General features: G+C 44.2%; 1 protein-coding gene across 1 annotated transcript in view; it reads right to left on the reverse strand.

The window, feature by feature from the left end:
• e(r) (enhancer of rudimentary) overlaps positions 1-14964 on the reverse strand; it is a 77381-nt gene extending 62417 nt beyond the window's left edge. Inside the window, exon 1 of the mRNA XM_080274846.1 lies at positions 14877-14964. Within this exon, the coding sequence (XP_080130972.1) occupies positions 14877-14879 (3 nt within the window). The 5' untranslated portion in view covers positions 14880-14964. The remainder of the gene's footprint in view (positions 1-14876) is intronic.
• Between the last annotated feature and the right edge of the window lie 10661 nt (positions 14965-25625).

Below are 25625 nucleotides of genomic sequence, written 5' to 3' on the forward strand. Positions count from 1 at the left end.
CATCCGAGGGTTGGCTCTTCCCGTTCAAGTTGCGACATGGTCTTACTAACCGTAAAGCACATGGCGAAGCATTGGACGCTAACGAGGATGGAGTGGACGAGTTTCGGCACAAGGTGAAAGGCTTGATCGACAGGGAGGGCCTCACTCTCGGTCAAGTCTATAACGCTGACGAAACTGGCCTATTCTATCGCTCGGTGCCAACGAACACTCTCGCCGATGAGACGGAGAAGCGTGTACCTGGCCGCAAGCTTTCTAAGGAACGGATATCTGCTTTGTGTTGTGCCAATGCTAACGGCATGCACCGACTTAAGCCCGTTATTGTTGGCCGTGCAAAGCAGCCTCGGTGCCTTCGTGGGGTGATGGATGTCCTTCCTGTCGTATGGTACCATTCTTTGAAAGCATGGTTCACAGCTGTGATTTTCAAAGACTGGTTTCACCATCACTTCATCAAGGAGGTCATACATTACCAGACGAACACACTGGGAATTCCTCGCGACCAGGTAAAGGCTCTCCTTCTCCTCGACAATGCACCTGCCCACCCATGCGACAAGGACTTGGTTGCTGAGAATGGCCGTATTAGGTGCATGTTTCTGCCACCTAATACGACTGCTCTCATTCAACCCATGGACCAAGGAGTGATCGTGGCAACAAAGCGCCTGTACCGTCGGAAGTTCCTGGACGAGGTGATGGTGGTTCTCGAGGACGAGGACGAGCGCAGGGAAGGACGTGACACTTGAGGCAAGTGGACTTCGGAAAACCTTCGCCGCTACAACATCAAGTCTGCGCTGTACAACTGGGCTAGTGCATGGAAGGAAGTCCCTGTGAAAACTCTTGAAAATGGTTGGTCTCGTCTGCTTCTCGGAACAGATGTGGAGTACGATTTCCTAGGGTTTGACGTGGATGACTTCCATGCACGGCTACGTACGCACGGCGACGATGTTGATGTGGACGATGTTCGTGAGTGGTTGGACGACGACGAGGGCGATCCTGGGTATCAGACGTTGTCTGATATCGAGATCACGTCTTTGGTTGCTGGTGTCAGTCCCGAACTTGAAGATTCCGACGACGAAGGCGATGATGATGCAGACTCCGCCCAGCAGGACACTACTCCAGCCATCCCCAAGCTGAGCGCACTCCGGGAACATCTAGAGTTCGTCCTAGACTACCTGGAACACCCGGACTGCGACAGGGAGATGGGGCCCTTGGGACTCGTGGAGGAAGTGCGTGCTTTCCGGCAGCGCATCATCAATCGCCAGAATCGTCGGTCCTTGCGTCAGTCAACGATTGACAGTTTTTTCAGGCCCGTGACCCCCGCTGTGCCAAGCCCTGGTTCCACTCCGTTGCCTCCCCAAGACAGGCCCTCATGCTCCGAGCCACAGCCCAGCACATCAGCTACAGTGGAGTCACCGCTCGATGTGAGTTTGCGGCTGTCTTCAGAGTCTTCTGTAGTCGGTACGCCATCACCACTACCCACCGATGCACCCCTTGGACGCCTGCCAGTGATACTCTCGGGCTCTGACAGTGAATAAACAGCAAGAACTTCTCCACTAGACCACATGGGAATTTTGAGTGTTGTGCAGTGAAAAAAACGGTGTGTTGTGTTAAGGTTTTCAAGTTGGGAGAAAAGACTAAGTAGAAAAGAAATTTAACGTAACTAACCTTCTTTGTTTTGGCTTTGGAAACTTAAAAAAACTTGGGAAAAGTTAATGTGCAACACTTAAATTTAATGGAACATTATTTGGACTAAAGTGAACACTGTGAAAAGAACGGACTTCTGTGTGTTAGTGACTAAGTTCAGTGCAAGACTTCAGGAAGAGTGTAGTGCAAGTGCTTCAGGAAATCGTTCTTACTGTCAGAGTCCGAGAGGAGGCGGTTATTCATCGAGGTGGCCAGGGACTTGCTGTAAGTAGCCAAAATGTTTCATGTTGTACTATTTTCCATACTATATTTACCAGAATGTTTCATATTGTATTTTTTCCCATACTATACTTACCAGAAAGGGTCATACTGTACTTCTTTCCATACTAAACTTACCTCATGCATGTGCAGTAGGAATGTGTTTTTCAGAGTTCGGTTAGGTTCGGTTAGGTTAGGTTCGGTTAGAGTCCATAAGTACCAGAATGTTTATTAATGTATGAACATACTTCTAAACCCACATTTTATGTGTCTATTGCATTTATTTCAGTCATTTATGTGCCTTATTGGTGTGATTTGGGTGTTAAATAGGTGCTATGCATGTCCGGAGGGAGTTGTATAGGTGTTTCTCTGTGTTAGGGTCCGTAAGTACAAGTCCATAAGCTGGGGCCCAATATCCGGACAAAACCAATATCCGAACCTACCGATGGCTCTATTGATCCGGATATTGGAGTGATTACTGTACATATGAATAATACTGTTTATGCATTACATACACCTTATAAACTAGCATAAAGTATGAAAAACAACAAAAATGTAAGAAATTTAACACTGAAACCTGACAAGCACAGGCATAGGTGAAGACACTTCAGTCTGGTGCACAAACTCTCACTGCCTCCCATATGCTACATTCTGCCTTATTTATTGTCCAAACAGTTGACTCATTCACCCCAAACATACGGTTACAAGCCAGTTCACTGGCGTAGGTGGAGACACCTTAGCACAGTCTGGTGCACTAGCCCTCACTGACTCCCGTATGCTACGTTCTGCCTTCTTTATTGTAAGAACAGTTGAGTCACCCCAAACATACAGTTCCGAGACAATTCACCATGAAGTCAATTCACCATCAAAACATGGACGATTCCCCGTCATTCTATAAATATACTTATTATTGATTAATTAATACTTTAATAACTAATTTTCAGGGGGATTTTATAACTCATATAAGTAAAAAACTAGTGTACTGTACTTGCTAAATAAACTGATATGTAAATAAATGACGGGGAATCGTCCTGACGGAGAATTGTCGCCGACATTCCTCCCTTAAGTTTGTCCAACACTTTAACTTTCTCTGTCAGCAACATCACTTTACGAGTCTGTTTTGGTGTGTTACCACATGCATCACTAGCACTACGCTTAGGCCCCATGTTGGCAGACAAGGCAAGCAATCACTGGAAGGCAGAAAAATAAGCCACAAATAACGATTCGCGAGTCACGCGTGGTTCGACCGTCGGATTCAAACTGACTGTGTGGTGCGTGGTAGACCGACCTCCCACACACACACACACACACACACACACACACACACACATACATATATGTATGCACTTATGCAGTAGGTAGGCATTTTTATCTTTTATTTCTTTCTCTTGTATATTGAAATTATTTATTTGAATACTATAATTTTATGTTTTAATTATTGTACGAAAAATTCATGGATAACCGAAATCGCGTGAAAAAAGTTCGCGTGAATTAAGGGCTTACCTGTGTGTGTGTGTGTGTATATATATATATATATATATATATATCTATCTATCTATCTATCTATTGCCAGACGCCTCAATCCCGTTTGGGGTGGCCACAAACAAATCGCCTCCAAGTCGCCCTGTCCCCCGCCATTTCACTGCCCTGCTCCCAACTCACACCCCCCTCTCTCATATACCTCTCCACCCCATCCCTCCATCTCATCCTCGGCCTCCCCCTCCCTCTTCCCCCCTCCATCTCACTCACATACACTCTCTTCGTCAGTCTTTGACCCTCCATCCTCTCCACATGGCCAAACCACCTCAGTGAGTTCCTCATAACGCTTCCTATCACATCCACATCCACACCACAACGCTCCTTCATATCCTCATTCGTCAGCCTGTCTCTCCACGTGACTCCACAGGCTCCTCTTAAATAACTCATTTCCACTGCTCTCACTCTTGACCCGTGTCCTTCCAACAATGTCCAAGCTTCACTTCCGTACGTTAGAGTTGGTATCACAATACTGTCATGTAGTAACTTTTTCACTTCCATGCTCACTTCCCTGTTTCTTATCACTGCTTTCAAGGAACCAGCAACCTTTCTTCCCTGCTGTACCCTTTCAAGCACTTCACCCTCCAAACCTCCATCCTTACTCATCACACTACCCAAATACTTAAACGTACTCACATTTTCCAATTCCTCACCATCTAACCTCGCTGTACATTCATTAACTTCACCTCTCTCAAAGACCATCACTTTACTCTTCCCTACATTCACCTTTAGGTTCCGTTTCTTACACACTCTCTCAAACTCATCCACCAAGCCTTGCAGCTCCCCTTCGTCTTCACTCAACAACACAGTATCATCTGCAAACAACAGTACAGGGAGTTTCCAAACACTATCCTCTCTCACCAGGGCCACTCCAACATCCATTACCCTACCTTGTACCTCTTTTATTACCCCATCCATATATATATATATATATATATATATATACAATAATCCCTCCAATATCCGACGTAATTGGGCCAAAGGCAGGTCCGGATAGTGGTCCTGTCCGGATATTGGGCCCCAGCTTATGGACTTGTACTTATGGACCCTAACTCAGAGAAACACCTATACAACTCCCTCTGGACATGCATAGCACCTATTAAGACCCAAATCACACCAATTAGGCACATAATTGACTGAAATGAATGCAAAAGAACCATAAAATGAGGGTTCAGAGCTAGGTTCATACAATATTAAACATTCTGGTTACTGGCTCCTGGACTGGTACTTATGGACCCTAACCTAGCCTAACTCAGAAAAACACCTTCCTACTACACATGCATAGCTGCTAACACCCTATTCACACCAATAAAGGACATTAAAGAGTGAAATGAGGTGTTTGAGGTAAGTATAGTATGGAAAAAAGTACAGTATGAAACATTCTGCATACGGTACTTACAGCAAGTCCATGGCCATCTCGATGAATAACCGCCTCCTCTCGGACTCTGACAGTAAGAAGGATTTCCTGAAGCACTTGCAGTACACTGTTCATGAAGTCTTGCACTGAACTTAGTCAATCACACTCAGAAGTCCGTTCTCTTCACAGTGTGCACTCTTTGTCTAACTAATGCTCCATTTTAACTTACTAAGTGTTGCACTCTGCACTTTAACTTTTCCCATTCTTCTAATACTTTTCTAAAGCAAAAACAAACAAGTCTATTTACATTAAATTTTGTTTCAAATTAGTCTTTTCACTCAAAACTGTAAATCCTTAACACAACACACTGTTTTTTTCACTGCACAACACTGTAAATTCCCGTGTGGTCTAGTGGAGAAGTTCTTGCTGTTTAATCACTGTCAGAGTTCGAGAGTATCACTGGCAGGTGACCTAGGGGTGCGTCGCTGGGTCGTGGTGATGGCGTACCCACTGCAGACGACTCTGAAGACAGACGCAAACTCATGTCGAGTGGTGACTCCACCGTGGCTGATGTGCTGGGCTGTGGCTCAGAGCATGAGGGCCTGTCTTGGGGAGGCAACGGAGTTGAGCCAGGGCTGGGCACAGCGGGGGTCACGGGCCTGAAAAAACTGTCAATCGTTGACTGACGCAAGGAACGACAATTCTGACGATTGATGATGCGCTGCCTGAAAGCACGCACTTCCTCCACAAGTCCCAAGGGCCCCATCTCCCTCTCGCTGTCCGGGTGGTCCAGGTAGTCAAGAACGAACTCTAGGTGTTCCCGGAGTGCGCTCAGTTTGGGGATGGCTGGAGTAGTGTCCTGCTGAGAGGAGTCCGCATCATCGTCAGCGTCGGAATCTTCAAGCTCGGTACTGACACCTGCAACTGAAGACGCGATCTCGATATCAGACAATGTCTGATACCCAGGATCGCCCTCGTCATCATCCACCCACTCACGCACATCGTCCACATCAACATCGTCGCCATGCGTGCGTAGCCGTGAATGGAAGTCATCCACGTCAAACCCTAGAAAATCGTACTCCACATCCGTTCCAAGAAGCAGACGAGACCAACCATTTTCTAAAGTCTTGACAGGGACTTCCTTCCATGTACTGGCCCAGTTGTAGATGGCAGATTTGATGTTGTAGCGGTGAAGGTTTCCCAAAGTCCACTGGCCTTGTGTGTCCCGTCCCTCCCTGCGCTCGTCCTCGTCCTCGAGAACAACCATCACCTCATCCAGGAACTTCCGGCGGTATAGGCGCTTTGTTGCCACAATCACTCCTTGGTCCATTGGTTGGATGAGAGCAGTCGTATCAGGTGGCAGAAACATGCACCCAATCCGGCCATTCTCAGCCACCAAGTCCTTGTCGCACGGGTGGGCAGGTGCATTGTCGAGGAGAAGGAGGGCCTTTACCTGGTCGCGCGGGATTCCCAGTGTCTTCGTCTGGTAATTGATGACCTCCTTGACGAAGTGGCGGTGGAACCAGTCTTTGAAGATCTGGGCTGTAAACCATGCCTTCAAAGAATGGTACCAGATGACAGAAAGGACATCCATCACCCCACGAAGACACCGAGGCGGCTTTGCACGGCCAACAATAACGGACTTAAGCCGGTGCATGCCGTTAGCATTGGCACAACACAAAGCAGATATCCGTTCCTTGGAGAGCTTGCGGCCAGGTACACGCTTCTCCGTCTCCTTGGCTAGAGTGTTCATTGGCAAAGAGCGATAGAATAAACCAGTTTCGTCAACATTGTACACTTGATCGAGAGTGAGGCCCTCCCTGTCAATCAAGCCCTTCACCTCGTGCCGAAACTCGTCAACTCCATCCTCGTTAGCGTCCAAAGCTTCGCCATGAGCTTTAAGGTTGGTAAGGTCATGCCATAACTTGAACGCGAAGAGCCAACCCTCGGATGCCTTGAAGTCTAGGGCGTCGTGAAGCCTGGCGAACTTCTCAGTAGCAGCCTTCAGATCTGTTCCACGTACCATCACACCAGCAGCACGTTGCTGTCGATGCCAAATCAACGTGAAGCGGTCAATTTCAGCAAACTTGGGAGTAAACATCACCTTCCTCTCCACATTGCGTTTCCTTCTCGATGAGAAGTCAGCCGTGTACTGCATGAGTTTGTCTCGGGATCTCTTGATATCGAACAAAGTAGATCGGGCCAGGTTGAACTCACGGAGGATGCGGGAAGAAGACCCCCCCGCATCTACTTTCTCCAATATCTCCCGTTTCTTCTCCAGAGTCAACACCACTCTCTTCCTCTTCTCAGGCGGCGGGGCCATCATCACACACACTAATAGGAGGCCCGAGAGCAGCAGGAGTGCCTGCAGCAGGTAAGGCACCACCACAAAAGCGAGCACGTGGGCAGCCATAACGACGAGCATGCACTCGCGGCGAGAGACAGGCGGAATGTGGGGAGGATGCAGCGGCGCTCTATCGGACGTCGGAGGAATGACGCGCCACAACAAAGCTGTCCCGCGCCGCGCGCAGCAAGTTCAAATTACGGGCAGGATTTTTTTTTTTTTTTTTTTTTTTTTTTTTTTGCGGTTTTCGGACCATTTTGGGAACGTTGGATCCCGGGACGATTATGTCCGGTTAGTGGGGATGTTCGGATATTGGGCGTTCAGATATTAGAGGGATTACTATACACACACACATGCGATACCCTGGAATAGTGATGGGGGCAGAAATACCACCCTACCCCACCTAGCGCAGGCCTAATCCCTGTTTTGCAATGGGTTTTGATTTTTTCTTACTGATTCTGATGATATTGTAGACTTAAATTTTGTTTAGGTTGATTTATAAACTGTTTTTAGACTTAGATTAATGTGTCTTAGTTATAGGTGGAGTGAACACTCATTTGGGGCACTGATTCTCGCCCATCAGACAAGGTACAAAACAAAGAATATTTCGTGTTTGACCACTGAACTATCATCTAACCTATCATGGAATACATAATAATAATTTAAAATAAATATATTAATAATTTTGAAAAAGTCTGAGACTAAATATTTCATGCACTGATGAAACCTGTGACCGATAAATCATGTGTTTACATTTGGGCTGTTCAAGGAAATACCTTTAAAAATACAAAGAAATTCCTAAATACAGTAAATGGATTGTGTGAGTAAAGTTGAAAGTTGGAATACAAATATGGGAGATTGTGTGTGTGTATGCGCCAACGCAAGATCGTGCTAGAAGAGTGAGAGAAGAGTTCTGGACAAATGTAGAAGTGTGCATGGAAAAGTTTGGAAGGAATGAGAGAGTGTTTTTGATTGGTGATATGAATGGTAAAGTTGGGAATGTGAAGGTGGATGGAATAGTTGGTGAGTGCGGTGTGCCTGTTGAGACAGATGAGAATGGGAGTGCGTTAGTGGAAATTTGTGCTAGGAGGGGGTTGGTTATAGCCAATACCCTCTTCAGGCATAAAATGATCCACAGGTATACATGGCGAGTGATGAGAAGGGCGGGTGGTGAACTGAATGAAAGGAAGCCAATGATTGATTATGTGTGTGTGGATGAAAGGATGCGAAGATGTGTAATGGATGCAAGAGCTTATAGAGGATGGGGGAGTGGACTTTCTGACCACTACTTGGTGGTGGCCAGAATTAGGATTCAAGTAAGATGGAGGAATAGAAGAAGGGAAAGACGAGAGGAAGGAGCAGTTGCAAGGAGAGTGGAAAGGTTACAAGAGGATGAGAAAAGGGCAAAGTATAAGAGCGAAGTGGAGGAACGATTGGGCAAATATGAATTGGAGCAGATGGGAGACATGGAAGGTGTGTGTAGGATATTTACAGAAGAAATATGTGCAGCATGTGGTGTGGTGTGTGGAAGGAAGAGAAGACGGAGGGGGGTGCAAGGAACAGCGTGGTGGACTGAAGAGGTGAGACAGGCTGTGGCACAAAAGAAGAAAGCATACAATGAATGGATGAGAAATAGGGGCGTGGAAGAAGTTGAGAGACGGAAGAGAGAGTTATATGTAGAAAGAAAGAGAGAGGTGAAAAGATTAGTAAGAGAGAGTAAATGTTCTGGAAAGAGGTGAAAAGAGTAAGACAGGATGGAAATGAAGTTAGCAGGGGAGTGAAAGATAAAAATGGTAGATTACTTGTGGAGAAGGGAGAAAAAGTAAGCAGATGGAAAGGACACTTTAAGGAATTGTTGAACATAGAGGATGGAAGTAATGCGAGTATAAGTGGCTGGGGAATGGCTGGGAGAAGGAGGGAGGTGAGAAGACAGGAAGAAATCAGTAGGATAGATGTTGTGGAAGCAATGAAGAAAGTTAAATTGGGGAAAGCCCCAGGAATTGATGGAGTGTGTGGTGAAATGCTGAAGCATGGGGGAGAGATAGTAGTAGAATGGATGTGGAAGATGTGCAGACTGGCCTGGGAGGAAGGTGGAGTCCTGGAGGATTGGAAGTCAGGTATAATTATTCCCTTTCCTGTCCGATCAGCGAAGTTAAGCAACATTGGGTCTGGTTAGTACTTGGATGGGTGACCGCCTGGGAACACCAGATGCTGTTGGCATCCCTACGTGTCAAGTGGGGTTGGTGGAGGATTAGTGCCCCTCCCTATAAAACAATTAACTCAAAGCCCTTGGCCACCCTGTTTGGGATACATGGCATCTGGCAATGGATGAATGAAAAACAAAGGAAAAGGGGAAAAAGAAGTGTGTGGTAATCATAGGGGCATTTGTCTTTCTTAGTATAATAGGAAAAGTGTATGGTAGGATACTTATTGACAGAGTTAGAGAAAGAACAGAGAAATTAGTTGGAGAAGAACAGGGAGGTTTTAGGAAGGGAAGAGGTTGTGTAGATCAGATATCCATTCTAGATCTTTAGTGGAAAAGTTTCTAGAGAAGGGAAAGAAGTTGTATGCGGCTTTCATGGATTTGGAGAAAGCATATGACAGGGTGGATAGACAAGGATTGTGGAAAGTGTTGAAAATATATGGAGTAGATGGGAAGTTGTTGAATTCTGTGAAGGGTATGTACGATGGTGCGAAGGCTGCAGTGCGTGTGGATGGTGGAACTAAGTGAATTTTTCTCTTTGAAAGTTGGGTTGAAACAGGGATGTGTCATGTCTCCATGGCTGTTCAATCTGTACATGGATGGAGTAATAAAAGAGGTACAAGGTAGGGTAGTGGATGTTGGAGTGGCCCTGGTGAGAGAGGATAGTGTTTGGAAACTCCCTGTATTGTTGTTTGCAGATGATACAGTGTTGTTGAATGAAGACGAAGGAGAGCTGCAAGGCTTGGTGGATGAGTTTGGGAGAGTGTGTAAGAAACGGAATCTAAAGGTGAATGTAGGGAAGAGGAAAGTGATGGTCTTTGAGAGAGGTGAAGTCAGTGATGTACAGCGAGGTGGGATGGTGAGGAATTGGAAAATGTGAGTACATTTAAGTACTTGGGTAGTGTGATGAGTAAGGATGGAGGTTTGGAGGGTGAAGTGCTTGAAAGGGTACAGCAGGGAAGAAAGATTGCTGGTTCTTTGAAAGCAGTGATAAGAAACAGGGAAGTGAGCAAGGAAGTGAAAAAGTTACTACATGACAGTATTGTGATACCAACTCTAACGTATGGAAGTGAAGCTTGGACGTTGTTGGAAGGACACAAGTCAAGAGTGAGAGCAGTGGAAATGAGTTATTTAAGAGGAGCCTGTGGAGTCACATGGAGAGACAGGCTGACGAATGAGGATATAAAGGAGCGTTGTGGTGTGGATGTGGATGTGATAGGAAGCGTTATGAGGAACACACTGAGGTGGTTTGGCCATGTGGAGAGGATGGAGGGTGTAAGACTGACAAAGAGAGTGTATGTGAGTGAGGTGGAGGAGGGAAGAGGGATGGGGAGGCCGAGGATGAGATGGAGGGATGGGATGGAGAGGTATATGAGAGAGGGGGGTGTGAGTTGGGAGCAGGGGAGTGAAATGGCGGGGGACAGGGCGACTTGGAGGCGATTTGTTTGTGGGCACCCCAAACGGGATTGAGGCGTCTGGCAATAGATAGATAGATAGTAAATGTTGGAAGTAAGAGAGAAGAAAATAAAGGGGGCTCAGCAACCAGAACAGTAGCTAAAACAACATAAAGAGGGGCCTTGGAACAGGCTATCCTGATCGCATCATCAATCGATAAATCATGTGTTTACATTTGGGCTATTCAAGGGAAAACACTTTGAAAATACAATGGAATTTTTAAATAAATGTTGAAAAATAAGAAAGAAGAAACTGATGGAGCTCAGCAACCAGAACAGTAACAACTCTGACATAAAGAAGAGCCGCTGAATAAACGACATAAAGAGGGGCCGCTGAAAAGGCAATCCCGATCGCATCATCGATCTCATTCCCTGTCAAAAGATCAGCGATTCTCCGTCACAACAATTTGCACCTTGGATAAATCTGTGTCATTCATACATTATTATTATGCATAACAAATGCTTATTTAATTGTCCCACGACCATCTGATGGTGGGATTGTATACAGTGCTGCTGCTTCTTCTCTACAATGTTTGAATATGAGTCGGAGATCACAGTCTCCAGTGACCTTGACTGGGTACATGCAAGATGGGCACTGGTATTAGTCTTAGGTTGGCTTCTTTTACAGCTGTTAGACCATTTAGATTGGCTCTACACTTTTTTTTGGACTCATTTTGGTGGGTTTAGGACTTGGTTGTGGGGGAAACACAAGGCTCGAAAAAGCATCCCTATACTTTACATGTTAAATCGGCCCTGAAATACAATACCCCAACTAGCGATGGGTTTTTACTTAACCAATTTATCACTAAACCTGGGTATGCCTGTACTGTATATAAATATACCATATATATATATATATATATATATATATATATACATATACAGGTAAGCCCTTAATTCATGCGAGGGTTAGGTTCCCAGACCCTTCCCGTATGTGGTAAATTCACGTATATGTTCTGCCCTTGTGTGCACATAATTACGCATGTCTATACGTATATTACATCTGAATAATACTGTTTATGCACTACATACACCTTATAAACTAGCATAAAGTATTAAAAACAACAAAAATATAAGAAATTTAAAAACTGAAACCTGACAAGCACAGGCGTAGGTGGAGAAACTTCAGCAGTCTGGTGCACTAGCCCTCACTGCCTCCTGTATGCTACATTCTGCCTTCTTTATTGTATGAACAGTTGACTCATTCACCCCAAACATGCGGTTCCAAGACAATTCACAGGTGTAGGTGGAGACACTTTAGTACAGTCTGGTGCACTAGCCCTCACTGTCTCCCGTATGCTACGTTCTCCTTCTTTATTGTATGAACAGTTGACTCACCCCAAACATACGGTTCTGAGACAATTCACCATGAAGTCAATTCACCATCAAAACATGGACGATTCCCCGTCATTCTATAAATATACTTATTATTGATTAATTAATACTTTAATAACTAATTTTCAGGGGGATTTTATAACTCATATAAGTAAAAAACTAGTGTACTGTACTTGCTAAATAAACTGGTATGTAAATAAATGACGGGGAATCGTCCTGACGGAGAATTGTCGCCGACATTCCCCCCTTAAGTTTGTCCAACACTTTAACTTTCTCTGTCAGCAACATCACTTTACGAGTCTGTTTTGGTGTGTTACCACAGCAACGTTGGGTCTGGTTAGTACAGTAATCACTCCAATATCCGGATCAATAGAGCCATCAGTAGGTTCGGATATTGGTTTTGTCCGGATATTGGGCCCCAGCTTATGGACTTGTACTTACGGACCCTAACACAGAGAAACACCTATACAACTCCCTCCGGACATGCATAGCACCTATTTAACACCCAAATCACACCAATAAGGCACATAAATGACTGAAATAAATGCAATAGACACATAAAATGTGGGTTTAGAAGTATGTTCATACATTAATAAACATTCTGGTACTTATGGACTCTAACCGAACCTAACCCAACCGAACCTAACCGAACTCTGAAAAACACATTCCTACTGCACATGCATGAGGTAAGTTTAGTATGGAAAGAAGTACAGTATGACACTTTCTGGTAAGTATAGTATGGGAAAAAATACAATATGAAACATTCTGGTAAATATAGTATGGAAAATAGTACAACATGAAACATTTTGGCTACTTACAGCAAGTCCCTGGCCACCTCGATGAATAACCGCCTCCTCTCGGACTCTGACAGTAAGAACGATTTCCTGAAGCACTTGCATTACACTCTTCCTGAAGTCTTGCACTGAACTTAGTCACTAACACACAGAAGTCCGTTCTTTTCACAGTGTTCACTTTAGTCCAAATAATGTTCCATTAAATTTAAGTGTTGCACATTAACTTTTCCCAAGCCATGGCGAAGAGCGTAGGTCTTGTCGCTGTGAGAGACAGGCGGGAAGTGGGGAGGATGCAGCGGCGCTCTATCGGACGTCGGAGGAATGACGAACCAAAACAATGCTCTCATGCGGCGCGCGCGGCAAGTTCAAATTACGGACGGCAAAAAATCGATTTTTTTTTCCAATTTTTTTGGATTTTCGGACCATTTTGGGAATGTTTGATCCCAGGACGATAAGGTTCGGTTAGTGGGGATGTTTGGTTATTGGGCGTCCGGATATTAGAGGGATTACTGTACTTGGATGGGTGACCGCCTGGGAACACCAGATGCTGTTGGCATCCCTACGTCAAGTGGGGTTGGTGGAGGATTAGTGCCCCTCCCTGTAAAACAATTAACTCTAAGCCATTGGCCACCCCATTTGGGATACATGGCGTCTGGCAATGGATGGATGGATGGACCACATGCATCACTAGCACTACGCTTAGGCCCCATGTTGGCAGACAAGGCAAGCAATTACTGGAAGGCAGAAAAATAAGCCACAAATAACGATTTGCAAGTCATGCATGGTTCGACCGTTCGGCTCCCACACACACACACACACACATACATATATGTGTGCACACAGGCAGCAGGTAGGCATTTTTTATACTTTATTTATTTCTCTTGTACTGTATATTGAAATTACTTATTTGAATACTATAATTTTGTTTTAATTATTGTACGAAAAATTTGTGGATAACCGAAATCGCATGGCATTTTAGGAATTAACCTACCTGACTCCCACAACCTAACCTATACCCATGTAATTCGAGCCTAACCGAGACCAATTAACCTACCTAACTTCCACAACCTAACCTAGGTCCATGCAGTTTGAGTCTAACCAAGACCAATTTACAGTCATCGGCCATTGGTGTAACATACCTACCACACAGGAAGTCCATTTTGATTCAGATCTCAAATTTGAAAACATGGGACGGCTCCACTCCTGACCCTCTGAGTGGATGAAATCTGGATCAAAATGAACCAGTGACAACAAATGCATACTGCCCAGTCATAATGCAATGCCTTCCTCCCCTCACAAAAAAAAAAAAAAAAAAAAAAAAAAAAAAAGCATCAAATTTAACAGATGAAACAAACACTTCCACCATAAACAAACATTGAAGGCCTCTCAATATCTCGTTTATTTTTTATTTTGGGAAGAAGCATCAAAGAAGAAAGCTGACTTACACCTGTAACATGAATCTATTCCCAATTTCAGAAATCTGGCATTATGACTTTCAAAACACTAGCCCCACTTAATAGGTGGCACAGAAATTTCAATGAGTCTTTTTTTTAACTCATAATGGACTTGACTGAAAAATATAACATAATTAAAGAAAACCTGTGTCAAAAGCTTTACTATACCCGCATTTAGCACTAGCCTACGGGGTGTCTGCAAAAATTATTGGTTTGGGTCACTTACTTTCCCTTCTCTTCCATCACTCGAATCACCAAGGAGTCACACACAACACTGAGCTGTAACAGAATACGTGGGTTCCACAGGCACGTGGTCAGCTACTAAAATTCTAACTACAAAATCCTCACAAAATGAAGACTGAAATGGTTGCTCCGCACCGGGTAACGCCAACCTGAATAAACGACTACTCCACCGTTATAACAACTCAAATTTACACTTATCCTGCAATCTGAGCACTAGAAACTCAACTGTCAGGAACTACAGTGAACACATGGTGTCTTACCATAATTATAACACCAATATAAACGTTTGTTGCAAGAAGGTGAGGCAACACGACCTTCCAAAAACAAGCCGCAAGTAAACGTCGCCTACAAGCTCATTCACATATTTCAACGACTTCCCACTGAGAACTCAATTTGAGAGTTTATCTAAAGACAATAGGCTAAAAAGGGATAATTTACTCACAAAACTATTTAGATATTTTTTCTTCGGTGTTATTTCCCCCCCCCCTTTTTTAACCACATATACACCAAATGCGGACGGCAGCTTGAATGCCTCGCGAGTCCAGCGGTTTGATGTAATCGAATGTCAACTCGACCGAATGTGGCGGAGGAGCAAGGGAAATAATTTTGAATGACGGACAACCCAAGAACAAATGTGAATGCGAGAGCAGGGAGAAGTGAGCTAAGTTAGTCTGTTTTATTTCCTGAATTACATGATTTACCAGTCTGACAAATGTAGAATGTCAGAATGTACTGCATTTTGTTCGCTCGTATAATTCAGTTAAGTTGTTACTTGTTAAGGGTTTTCGCTTGAACCAATATGCTACGCGGTATCTGAACGAAAGTGACCATCAACATTTTCTTTTCGTCAAATATTGCGAGTTGTCTAAAATTCGTGTGATTTAATACAGTTTCCTTGGAGGCTTCAAGACCCACCATCTCCATTTGTTATATAAACTCAGTATACCTTTACAACAATAAAGATTCAAGCCAATCAATCAGTAGGTGAAAACTGGAAAATTATTGCTCAGAATATAGTCCAAGGAACAGCTGAACACATTCTATTGGCCAACTTTGCAGGAGATCCGACCAATGATAATACGACAGATTGCAATAACTGACTTGTGATTGGTGAAGACGCAATGACGTCACTGCTGGTTATCTTCAGTTTGTTGTGATTGCGAGTCGTGACAAGGGAGATAGTGGCAGGCCTCAAGTGGGGTCATTACCATCGAGGGCAGGTAGGGCAGGCACACGCGGGTTCCTGGGCCGTGTTAAGATGTCTTACTGTGGGTACCTGTAATGTTTTTATGGACTTGTCTCATAGTTCAGTCTTAACCCTTTAGTGGTTGGTTGGTTGGGGTTGTCAAGTCAGGTTAGTGGTTGGTAGGCTGCATATGGGGTCATTTTACGGTCCGTAGAGACAACGCTAGTGATAGGGTTTGGGGAAATTTTTGTCGAATATAAATATGTCTGGTAGTCATGATTAGAAGTTCCCACCATGTCAGGAAGTTCAGTGCCTAGAGTGAACCTCGAAGTGGAGGTCAAATAAGGAAAAGGGAAAATAACAAAAATGGTATGAAAGGGGAGGTTGGATAAAGGAGTAGCAAATAGTGCTTCTGTAACTGTCAAATTGAAGCTCAGTCCTGCATCAATATCTTGCAACCATCAAGCAAGCAACCCTGGTGCTGAGTGGCAGTGGGATACTTCTGCATAATACAGTGTGAGGAATGTCCATATTATAACCTCATTAAACTGTCAGTGGGTAATATGTTTTGAATTGCAGAATTCTTTTAACAGTAGGTAATACCTGATTGTTTAGATATGCATTCAGTTAATCTTCAGAATTCATGGAAATGTTTGAAAAATAAAAAATTGCATAGGATAAGTTTGAAGGATGCAATGAGTAGATGAATAGTTCTGAAGGGTGAAGTGTTCATTGTTAGATTAGACTGGTTAGGTTTGGTTTGAGTGATTAAGATCCAGATTCTTGTTCCTTTGGATACCAAGGTTAGATGCAGAGAAAGTGTGGGCTAGATTCACTGGCTGCAGGGCAGGTACTGAAGAATGTTTTTTTTTTTTTTTTTTTTCCAGGAAAAATTTGGGACCATTTTCTAAGGGACCCCGTACATCATTTCCTAAGAACTGAGAATTTTGCAGAGTAAAAGATTTCAGTGAGACACCATAATGCACCATGAAAATATATTTCAAATGAAAAACTGCCTGTACTTTATAACTATCATTGTTAATACACAGTGCAACAGCAAAATCTGTTGGCAGAAGAAATGCATTAAAAGTTTGAAGAAAATAAGGTAAAATATACCACAAAAGTACTGTACTGATGTTTGTTTCATGAGCTGAATAAAGTACTATAAATTATAATAGGTTCAGCAGGGCTCTTGCTAATTGCTGATGGTTGCGAGCCATTTGGCGCCTAAGGTTTCAGATGTACGAGCCAAATAAAATTTTAGTAGCCAAACTGACTACGAGCCGAAATATTTTACGAGCAATAAATATATTTGTTTATTTACACATTGTGATGATTAGAATTATATAATGAGGTTTTAAACATTCACAGTGGCGACAAGGAAAGACTTAATAATCGATCACAACGTGCTTTGAGATTTACTTATTTTGTAGTTTACTGGGTTTTGAAGTGGATGTATTTTCTCCTTGCCAAAAGGCGACTTGCATGAAAAATTTGTTCGCCGAAGGGAAAAAATACTCGGATTTGCAAGCTGTAGCTCACCAAACTAGAGCCCTGTTCATATTCAGATGCTGCAAAACTACTTCAGCACCACAGCATACATAAGATCTATTATGGTGATGTGTTTCATATATTTAGCCTCTTTAGACTGTTAGATATGCTATTCCAGTTGGTTGAATATACTGTAATTTGTCTTCTGTGGCCATCCTGTTAGTGTACAGTACATTAGAACACGTCACAAGTCATGAAGAGTATGTAGTCCAGTGAAGAATGTGTCGGTAACAGTGGATGCTGCCATTATTTGGTGCCATATCCATTGCAGACTGACAACGTTGACAGTAAGCATTGGCAAGTGAGGGAAAATTATTCCTGACAAATTTTTGAATGCTTGAGCATCATGTTTGTTTACTAGGTTTTTACATACTCTTAAAGTGGATCCACACTAAGTGATGAAACATGAATGAGTAACAGCAAACAGGGATTTCACTGATGGTTATACTCATATGCTCAGTGATGCTCACAAAAAAATGTATAATTCTACTAATTTTCACAGAATCAGTGCCAAGGCTGTGGACAGCGACAGTTATAAAGATGCAGTGCTGAGTTGCTGTTAGCCTCCTTTGGAACCCCTTGGAACAGCTAAAATGAATGTAGAAGACAAGATCGAATAATGAAAGAGAAAATTAGGGTTAAAGATACAGAAATAGTATGGCAAATTAACCCGTACAATCCTGCTGTCGGCATGGTGCCGACCGTAAAAAAAGTCTGGCTTAATCCCACTGACGTGATGATGCCGACAGCAAAATTCGAGCCCTGTTGCATTTCAAATTGCTCCAGTCTAGTTAATTTTTTGCTAAGGAGTACCTTAATGTATTGGCAACACTGTGCCCAAGCACTTGTAGCACTGTGGTTGGTTCTGGGTGGGTGGGTAACATCAGTTGGCCACTGTCTGTCATAGCATCAGGGTGTTGTGAAACAGTGTGTGGGATTGGGTGGGTATAAAATTGCAAAAATGCCTGGGATAGTACAGGTTAATCAGGAAGGGTTAACCCCCCCACCTCTGCCAGAGTCATTCATAAACGTCCATGCCCTTAATCGCGAGCAGCGCCAGAGTCATTCCTAAACGGTGTAGGATTTTAAAAATCAACAAAAATCGAAATACAATGGAGTCTCTTTTATCCAAAATTCTTTTAACCATAATATGCCATTAACCGTAAGTTTTACTAAAACGTTCTCGTTTCGATTAACCACAATAATCTGAAATCTATCCAAAAAGTCAAACACGGCAGGCTTGTTTCGCACCACTAGCGTAAATGTGGCGCATTATGGGAGACCACTATGAGTCACCCAGAGCACATCCCACGTGCATGTCCAGCCCCTGCATCAGGTTAACTTTGACCATGTTAAAAAAAAAAAAATTTACAAAATTGAAATATTGAGAGAAGCTGGAAATATTTACCAGGCATTCAGCTTGGAATGTGATTCATCACGGGAGACCACTTTGAGTCACACAGTGCGAGAATTGAGAGAGACGGGAGATACATTATATGCAGTAATCCCTCTAATATCCAAACGCCCAATATCTGAACATCCCCACTAACCAGACATAATCGTTCCGGGTTCCAATATTCCCAAAATGGGCCAAAAACCGCAAAAAAAAAAAAAAAAATCTGACTTTTTTCCCACCTGTAATTTGAAATTGCCGCCTGGCGCCAAACAGCTGTTACACCATGGTCCCTTCACCCCTTCCTTCCTCTCCCCTCCCCTGTCAGGGTTGCCATTTGGTGTTTTTCATTACCAAATGTGGGCCAATTTGGTAATGAAAAATTCGTTTGGTAATGAATCAGAATAATGCATTACCAAATGGATTTTTCACATGTATGAGGATACACAGGATGGAGATGGTAGATTGTTCTCTCTCTCTGATTAATTTGGTAGCCTATATAGCGTGATAATAATCAACATGCTGTTAATTATAAGAAGAGTGATTACATGTATTTCCACTTGTGTTTATAATTAGTGAAGAATAGATGCTAATTTTATGAATTTGGTAATGAAAATTAAAAATGGTAATGAAAATTGAGGAGTTTGGTAATGTGGCCATTGCGATCTGGCAACTCTGTTACCCCGGCATCATCAACAGTCACAGCCTAAATCCGATCGAGAGCAGATGCTTATAGCAGTGCAAGCCACAGGTGCTTGTTTTTTGTGAATAAACAGTGAATAAACTGCAATACCTCACCACTAGAACACACGGTAATTTACAGTGTTGTGCAGTGTTAAGAAATTAGAATTTAGAGTGCAGAGGATTAACTGTGGACTGCAAACTGGCGATTCAAACCAGTCCAGGAGCAAGGGACTTGTAAGTACCCAGAATGTTTAATATTGTATAAACTCACCTCTAAAACCTCATTTTATGGTTCTTTTGCAATTATTTCAGTCTTTTATGTCCCTTATTGGTGTGATTTGGGTCTTAAATAGGTGCAATGCATGTCCAGAGGGAGTTGTATAGGTGTTTTTCTGAGTTAGGGTCCATAAGTACAAGTTCAGGAGGCTGGAGCCCAATATCCAGACAAGATCACTATCTGGACATACCTTTGGCTCTATTACATCGGGTATTGGAGGGATTACTGTATATGCTGTACCAAGGGTAAAGTTATGAATATGGTGGGGTCATGTGAGTCACCTGGTGTATGTCCTGTGCTGTCGACCTTGGGTCGCCCTAGTTCACCTTTGACCGCGGTTAAGAGAGCATCTTGGCACGTCGAAGCTGTTCCCAAGACGAAATCGACGACATTCTCTTTAGTTTTCCCCATGAAGGGGGCTCCGACTCCTCTTTGGACAATGATGTGGCCGAGGAGTACGTCCAGCCCCATGATGTGTTGTCGAGTAGTGACGAAGAGGTATCATCGCCCAGGAAAGCGAGGTACACTGCCTTTGTGCCAGCCAGTGCGGTACCGTGCCACCCACCCCAACCACCAACTTTCACCCATGATGCCAGTGATTCAGAATATGAAGGCAACTTAGCTGCACCTTCGGAATGGCTATTGTGGGTGGGGTCACCCTGTTCAAAGAAAATGTAGGCCGCACGAGCGAGGAAGGGCATCCGACAAAGAAAAAATTCTTGGGAAGGTAAGGTAGCTGTGGCATTGTTCACAGAGCCTGCGTCGGGGTCATGGGTCACACGTGGTACACCACCACGTGGCACAACTCGCCCCCTTTCACCACAGCTGCACATCTCACGTCAGACTGCCCCGCAGCCCCACACTTCACGGCAGACCTCCCCACCTCCCTAGGATGCCTCCCCACGGCCTCAGACAGTGGGGAAAGACAAGGAGAAGGCAGAGGCAAAGGGAAACACAAAGCGGCCGCTGCATGTGGCATCAGGCATGCATGTGGGCTTGTGACCGGATGTGAGAATGCTGGGCATCTTCCCCAACTGCCTTGCTGCTCTGGTGATGATGAACGAGGATCTAGTGGCGATGAGGGAGAAGAGGAAATGATGTGGCAGTGGGCAGATGGGAGCTCCTTTGTTTCCCATATGCACCTCTTCACGGCTGCAGACAGGTCAGGCGTTACTGTGGCAGAGCTGACCGAGTCCTCCTCCCGCCGCAACTTCTTCCGGCACTTCTTCGACATAACCCTGGTCACCAACGTTGTCCTCCAGACCAACCTCTACGCCAGATTTCTGTGGTGGCTTGGTACAGATGCCCCATTGCCAACTCTTCGATGCTGACATAACTCCAGATGAGTTTTACACTTTCCTGGGCCTAGTGCTGCTGATGGGGGTGGTAAAGGAGGCCAGGCTGGAAGCGTATTACACCACAGATCCGTTGCTTTTGATGCCCTTCTTCGGGAGAGTGATCTCCAGGATTAGGTTTCAGAACATCCTCAGCTGCCTGCATTTCTTCAGCATCCTCGATCCAGCCACCAGGGACAGCATCGACGGGATGAGGAGAATCCGCATGGTCTTCAGTGACCTGCAGGAGAAATTCCGCAACTCCTTCTACCCCTACGGAGACCTCGTTATCGACAAGAGTCTTATGTTGTGGAGGGGGAATATCTCCTTCAAACAGTACATCCCCTCAAGTGCCACTGGTTCGGCTTCATGTTCGCCATGTGCGATTGCAAGACTGGCTATGTACAGGACATTGTGTTGTACACTAGTGACCAGATCAACCTCATGGAAGACGGGGCCATTGCTCTTTCTGGGGCAGTCGTCAGGACCTTGATGGACTGGTACTTACAACTGGGGCACGTACTATGCCTGGAAAATTGGTACAGAAGCCCAATCCTCGTCCGGTATCTGCACTGTCAGGAAACTGTCATGTGTGGTACAGTCAAGGCCAACAAGAAATTCATGGTCAGGGCTGCTGCAGAGCTGGGGAGGAAGCTGGAGAGGAAGGAAGTCATTTTTTACCAGCAGACAACATCCTCGTCACCGCCTGCTACCATAACTGGGAAGTAAACTTTGTGTCGACAGTACACCGCCCACTCCACAGGACCAAGTCTGTCAGCTACTGGCATGAGAGGAAAGTCCACGTCTGGATGCCGGAGGCAGTCTTGGACTACAACATCAGCATGTGGCAGGTGGACCAGTCCGATGCTATAACCTCCAGCATCGAGTGTGCGAGAGTGACGATGAAGTGATCCAAGAAGCTGTTCCTCCACTTTGTCAGTATCACCATCCTCAGTGCACACTTCCTCCATAGCCATGTCACAGGCACTAAAGAAAGCTTCCAACAACTTGCCATCGAACTGTGCCGGCAGTTGTTCACCTACCACGCCCAAGACTGCGGCAATAGGGTCACCTGAGCCCCTGGGGACCAACCACTTTCCCTGATGAAGTACCGATTCCCCAAGCTCATGTCAGGCACAAGGAAACTGCAGCAGAAGTGTTGTGTGTGCCAGCACAGCATGATCAGGCCTCAGACACAGAGAAAGGACTTACAGTACATGTGCCAGGAGTGTGACGTGGGATTATGCCTAATCCCATGTGTTGAGGAGTAACACACACTCCTCAACCTTTAGAGATAATGTGTGTGTGAGACAGAGACACAATAAGTTCAGGCATACCCCAGTTTAACGATGCAATTGGTTAATTAAAAACCCATCACTAGGCGAGGTATCGTATCTCGGAGTAGATTTAACATGTAAAATATAGGGATGTGTTTTTGAGCTTGGGTTTCCCTCCAACCACATCCTAAACCCACCCAAATGTTTCTAGCTAACCTAAACCCTCAAATAGCTTAAAAAGAAGCTAAACTAAGCCTAAAAGCAGTTTATAACTTACCTAAACCCAAAAATAAAATTGAAAACCATCAAAAATAAGTCTGAAAAAAAAAAATTAAACTTTTCTTTTTTTAACGTATCGACTATGGGCAAAGGCTTCAGGGCCTGTTTCTCAGGGGCAGTGGCATATCCCAAGGCCCAGTAGTCCTTCTACACCTCCACATGTCACGACCGGCACTAACACCTTCCGTCTATACTTAATACATGCTAGGGCTGTCTCATACAGGACTGGCGTAATGGTACTAGCAGGGGTACTTTTACGACATGTCGGTGGGTCTTCTGGTAGATCAGTAAAGTCTGCATTATGAAATTCAAATCCTTAAGCTGTTCCCTGCTCCAGCCGGGATTCGAAGTGTGTAAACTGTACCCCAAAATGACATTGTTTACCCCACCTGTGACTAAAACACATTAATCTAAGCCTGAAAACAGTTTATAAATTAATCTAAACACAAAATTTAAGTCTGAAATATCATCAAAATTTGTTTTTAAAAAACAAAATCCGTCGTAATACTGGGGCTTAGCCATCGTTTGGCAGGGTAGGGTGGTATTTCTACCCCCTATCGCTGTGTCGGGGTATCACATCTAGGGGTATCTTATCTTGGCGTCTGCCTGTATGTAAAAAGTGCGAAAAAGTACGCTTAATTTCATATAAGTGCATAGTTTGGAGACAGTGTTGTATGTAAGTCAGTGATGTAGCAAAGAAGGATGCCTAAATAGTGTGGTTGATGCCTCATAAATTACCATATGTGTGCAAAAGGGACGCCATACATATGTGCGTAGTGTGAAAATAGACGCCAGTGTGTGTACATAGTTATAATTCAAAGACAGTGTTAATGTATAGTGTGCTTCAGTGCGATAATAGATGCAAAGAATGTGTGCCACACGGTAGAAGAGTGCCTCTCACTCACGTGTGTGTGTGTCTTTTGTGGCCCTCGCATATGACTGTGCCTGAGAACAGTGCCCACATGCTCCTAGGACACGTTGGAAGCATCACCAGGGCATATACCTCAGTATACCTTGGCGAGACACCAAAGAAATCCACCTGGTCCCTTATGGAGTGAAAGAAGGCTACGGGGTTTACTCGCGCATGTTTCACCCAGTAGGTGCGGTCACAATGGGGGCTCAGAATCAATCTTCCTGGCTTCTATGAGTAACAGTTTGGATGTTTTTGAGTTTTGCTTCAAACCTAACCTATCTGGGCTATAAATAAAAATCTAAAATTGGTCAGCTTGGGGGGGGGAAGGATCAGGGGTGCAGAAGTCGCTGGTTAACCCGCCCCATCCCGACCACTTTTCCACTACTGACTCCCCCCAGTCCCGACCATTTTTGGAATAATTTTTTTTTGGCCCAAACCTCCGCTTTTGGTGAGAAACATAGAAAAATCATAGAGAAATCGCTCACCTGAGGTTTAAAATACTCGATACAGGTAGCAGTACCTCCTTACCTTACTGTGTTTTCTATCAGGTTGGCTCCAAAGAAAACGAGTTCTGTGGGAGTGTAACCATTCCACACCACTCATCAGCAGTATTTATTTATTTCTTTGTTACGAATTTATATGTAGTATGAGAGAATATTGGTTTTCACACAGTAATATAGGCAATATAAGCATTGTTTCACTCATGAAACACATCAACATACTTGACCTTTTTTGGCGACATTACCTGATCATCATTTCTGACTGTTTCTTCCTCTCATGCTATGTAAAGTTTGTCCTCCACTTTGTCATCGATTGGGGAATCACTCTGGCCCTGAATTTCATACCGTGGCATGACATGGCTTTACTGGCCAGGTCACTGGTAACAGGTGAATTGCTGAGACAATGGCATGCAGGGGGGGGGGTCATGCTGGGTAAGGCATTGTCAGGCATCTTGTAGAGGAAGGTGTTCCGTGTATACGTACCAAAAATCACCCGCGAAAATTGAAAATTGTGCAAATTAGGGACCTTGCAATTGATTCGCATTTATGAACGTCAACGGGATTGGCAGTGACAAAACGTGTGGACGTTAATTCACGTCGACGGGATGCCACGGGTTAAAGACAAAGGATATGGACTTCACGTTTAAGTTTTTTTTTTTTTTTTGTTTTTTTTTTCCCCACTCTGGGCAAAGGCTTCAGGGCCTATATCTCGGGGGCAGTAGCCTATCCCAAGGCCCTGTAGTCCTCCTACACCTCCACATGTCACCACTTCGGCGCTAACACCCACCGTCCATATTGAATACATGCTAAGGCTGTCTCATACAGGACTGGTGTATTGGTATTAGCGGGGGTACTTTTATGACATGTCGGCGGGTCATCTGGTAGATCAGGAAAGTCTGCTTTTATGAAATTCAAATCCTTAAACTGTTCCCTGCCCCAGCCGGGATTCGAACCTGGGTCCATCAGGACTGCAGCCCGCCTCTCTACCGATTCAGCCACCGCCTCCCCCAGTTGGTTTAGAACTTCACACAAACTAATTTCCATATAAATTATAGTCACGACTCAGTACAGTATGTGATAGGGTTACATTGTGAAAACCTATTCCATACCGATTTATTGTATATCAGTATTGATGTAACATGAGTTCATTGGGGATACAGTGGGGGTCATGGGTCACATAACCTAAAATCTCAAAAAACCTCACCCTTTTAGGCTTGCCCTCAGTGTCCTCAGTAGCCCCATGCTTTCCACCAGGGGTAGCATCCTTGCCAGTCATGATTTACAAAGTCAGTATTTCACACACACAAAGTTATCGCTCCACATGATATCGGACATTACACTATTCATTGTGCACTTGCACTTTGATGATATCAGTGATGTTTCAGTGGCCCTGCACACACGGTAATAGAAAGAAAGGGAGACTGTCACAGTGAATATAAATACAGGGCAGCCATCTTGGCTCAGACTTCCAACTATCAGCAATTGTGGGAGGTACCATACTTGCATAGGATTGTCATATGAGGCCACCACAGTTACAGTATTGTATATGCGAATGTCACAATCGTTGAACCTGAAACTGGTTAATATATACCGGTAATATTTACTTCACTGTTAT

This window comes from Coenobita brevimanus, chromosome 60, assembly GCF_032717465.1.
Source record: "Coenobita brevimanus isolate Jiangsu-jjx chromosome 60, ASM3271746v2, whole genome shotgun sequence".
In the NCBI taxonomy this organism is placed as follows: domain Eukaryota; kingdom Metazoa; phylum Arthropoda; class Malacostraca; order Decapoda; family Coenobitidae; genus Coenobita; species Coenobita brevimanus.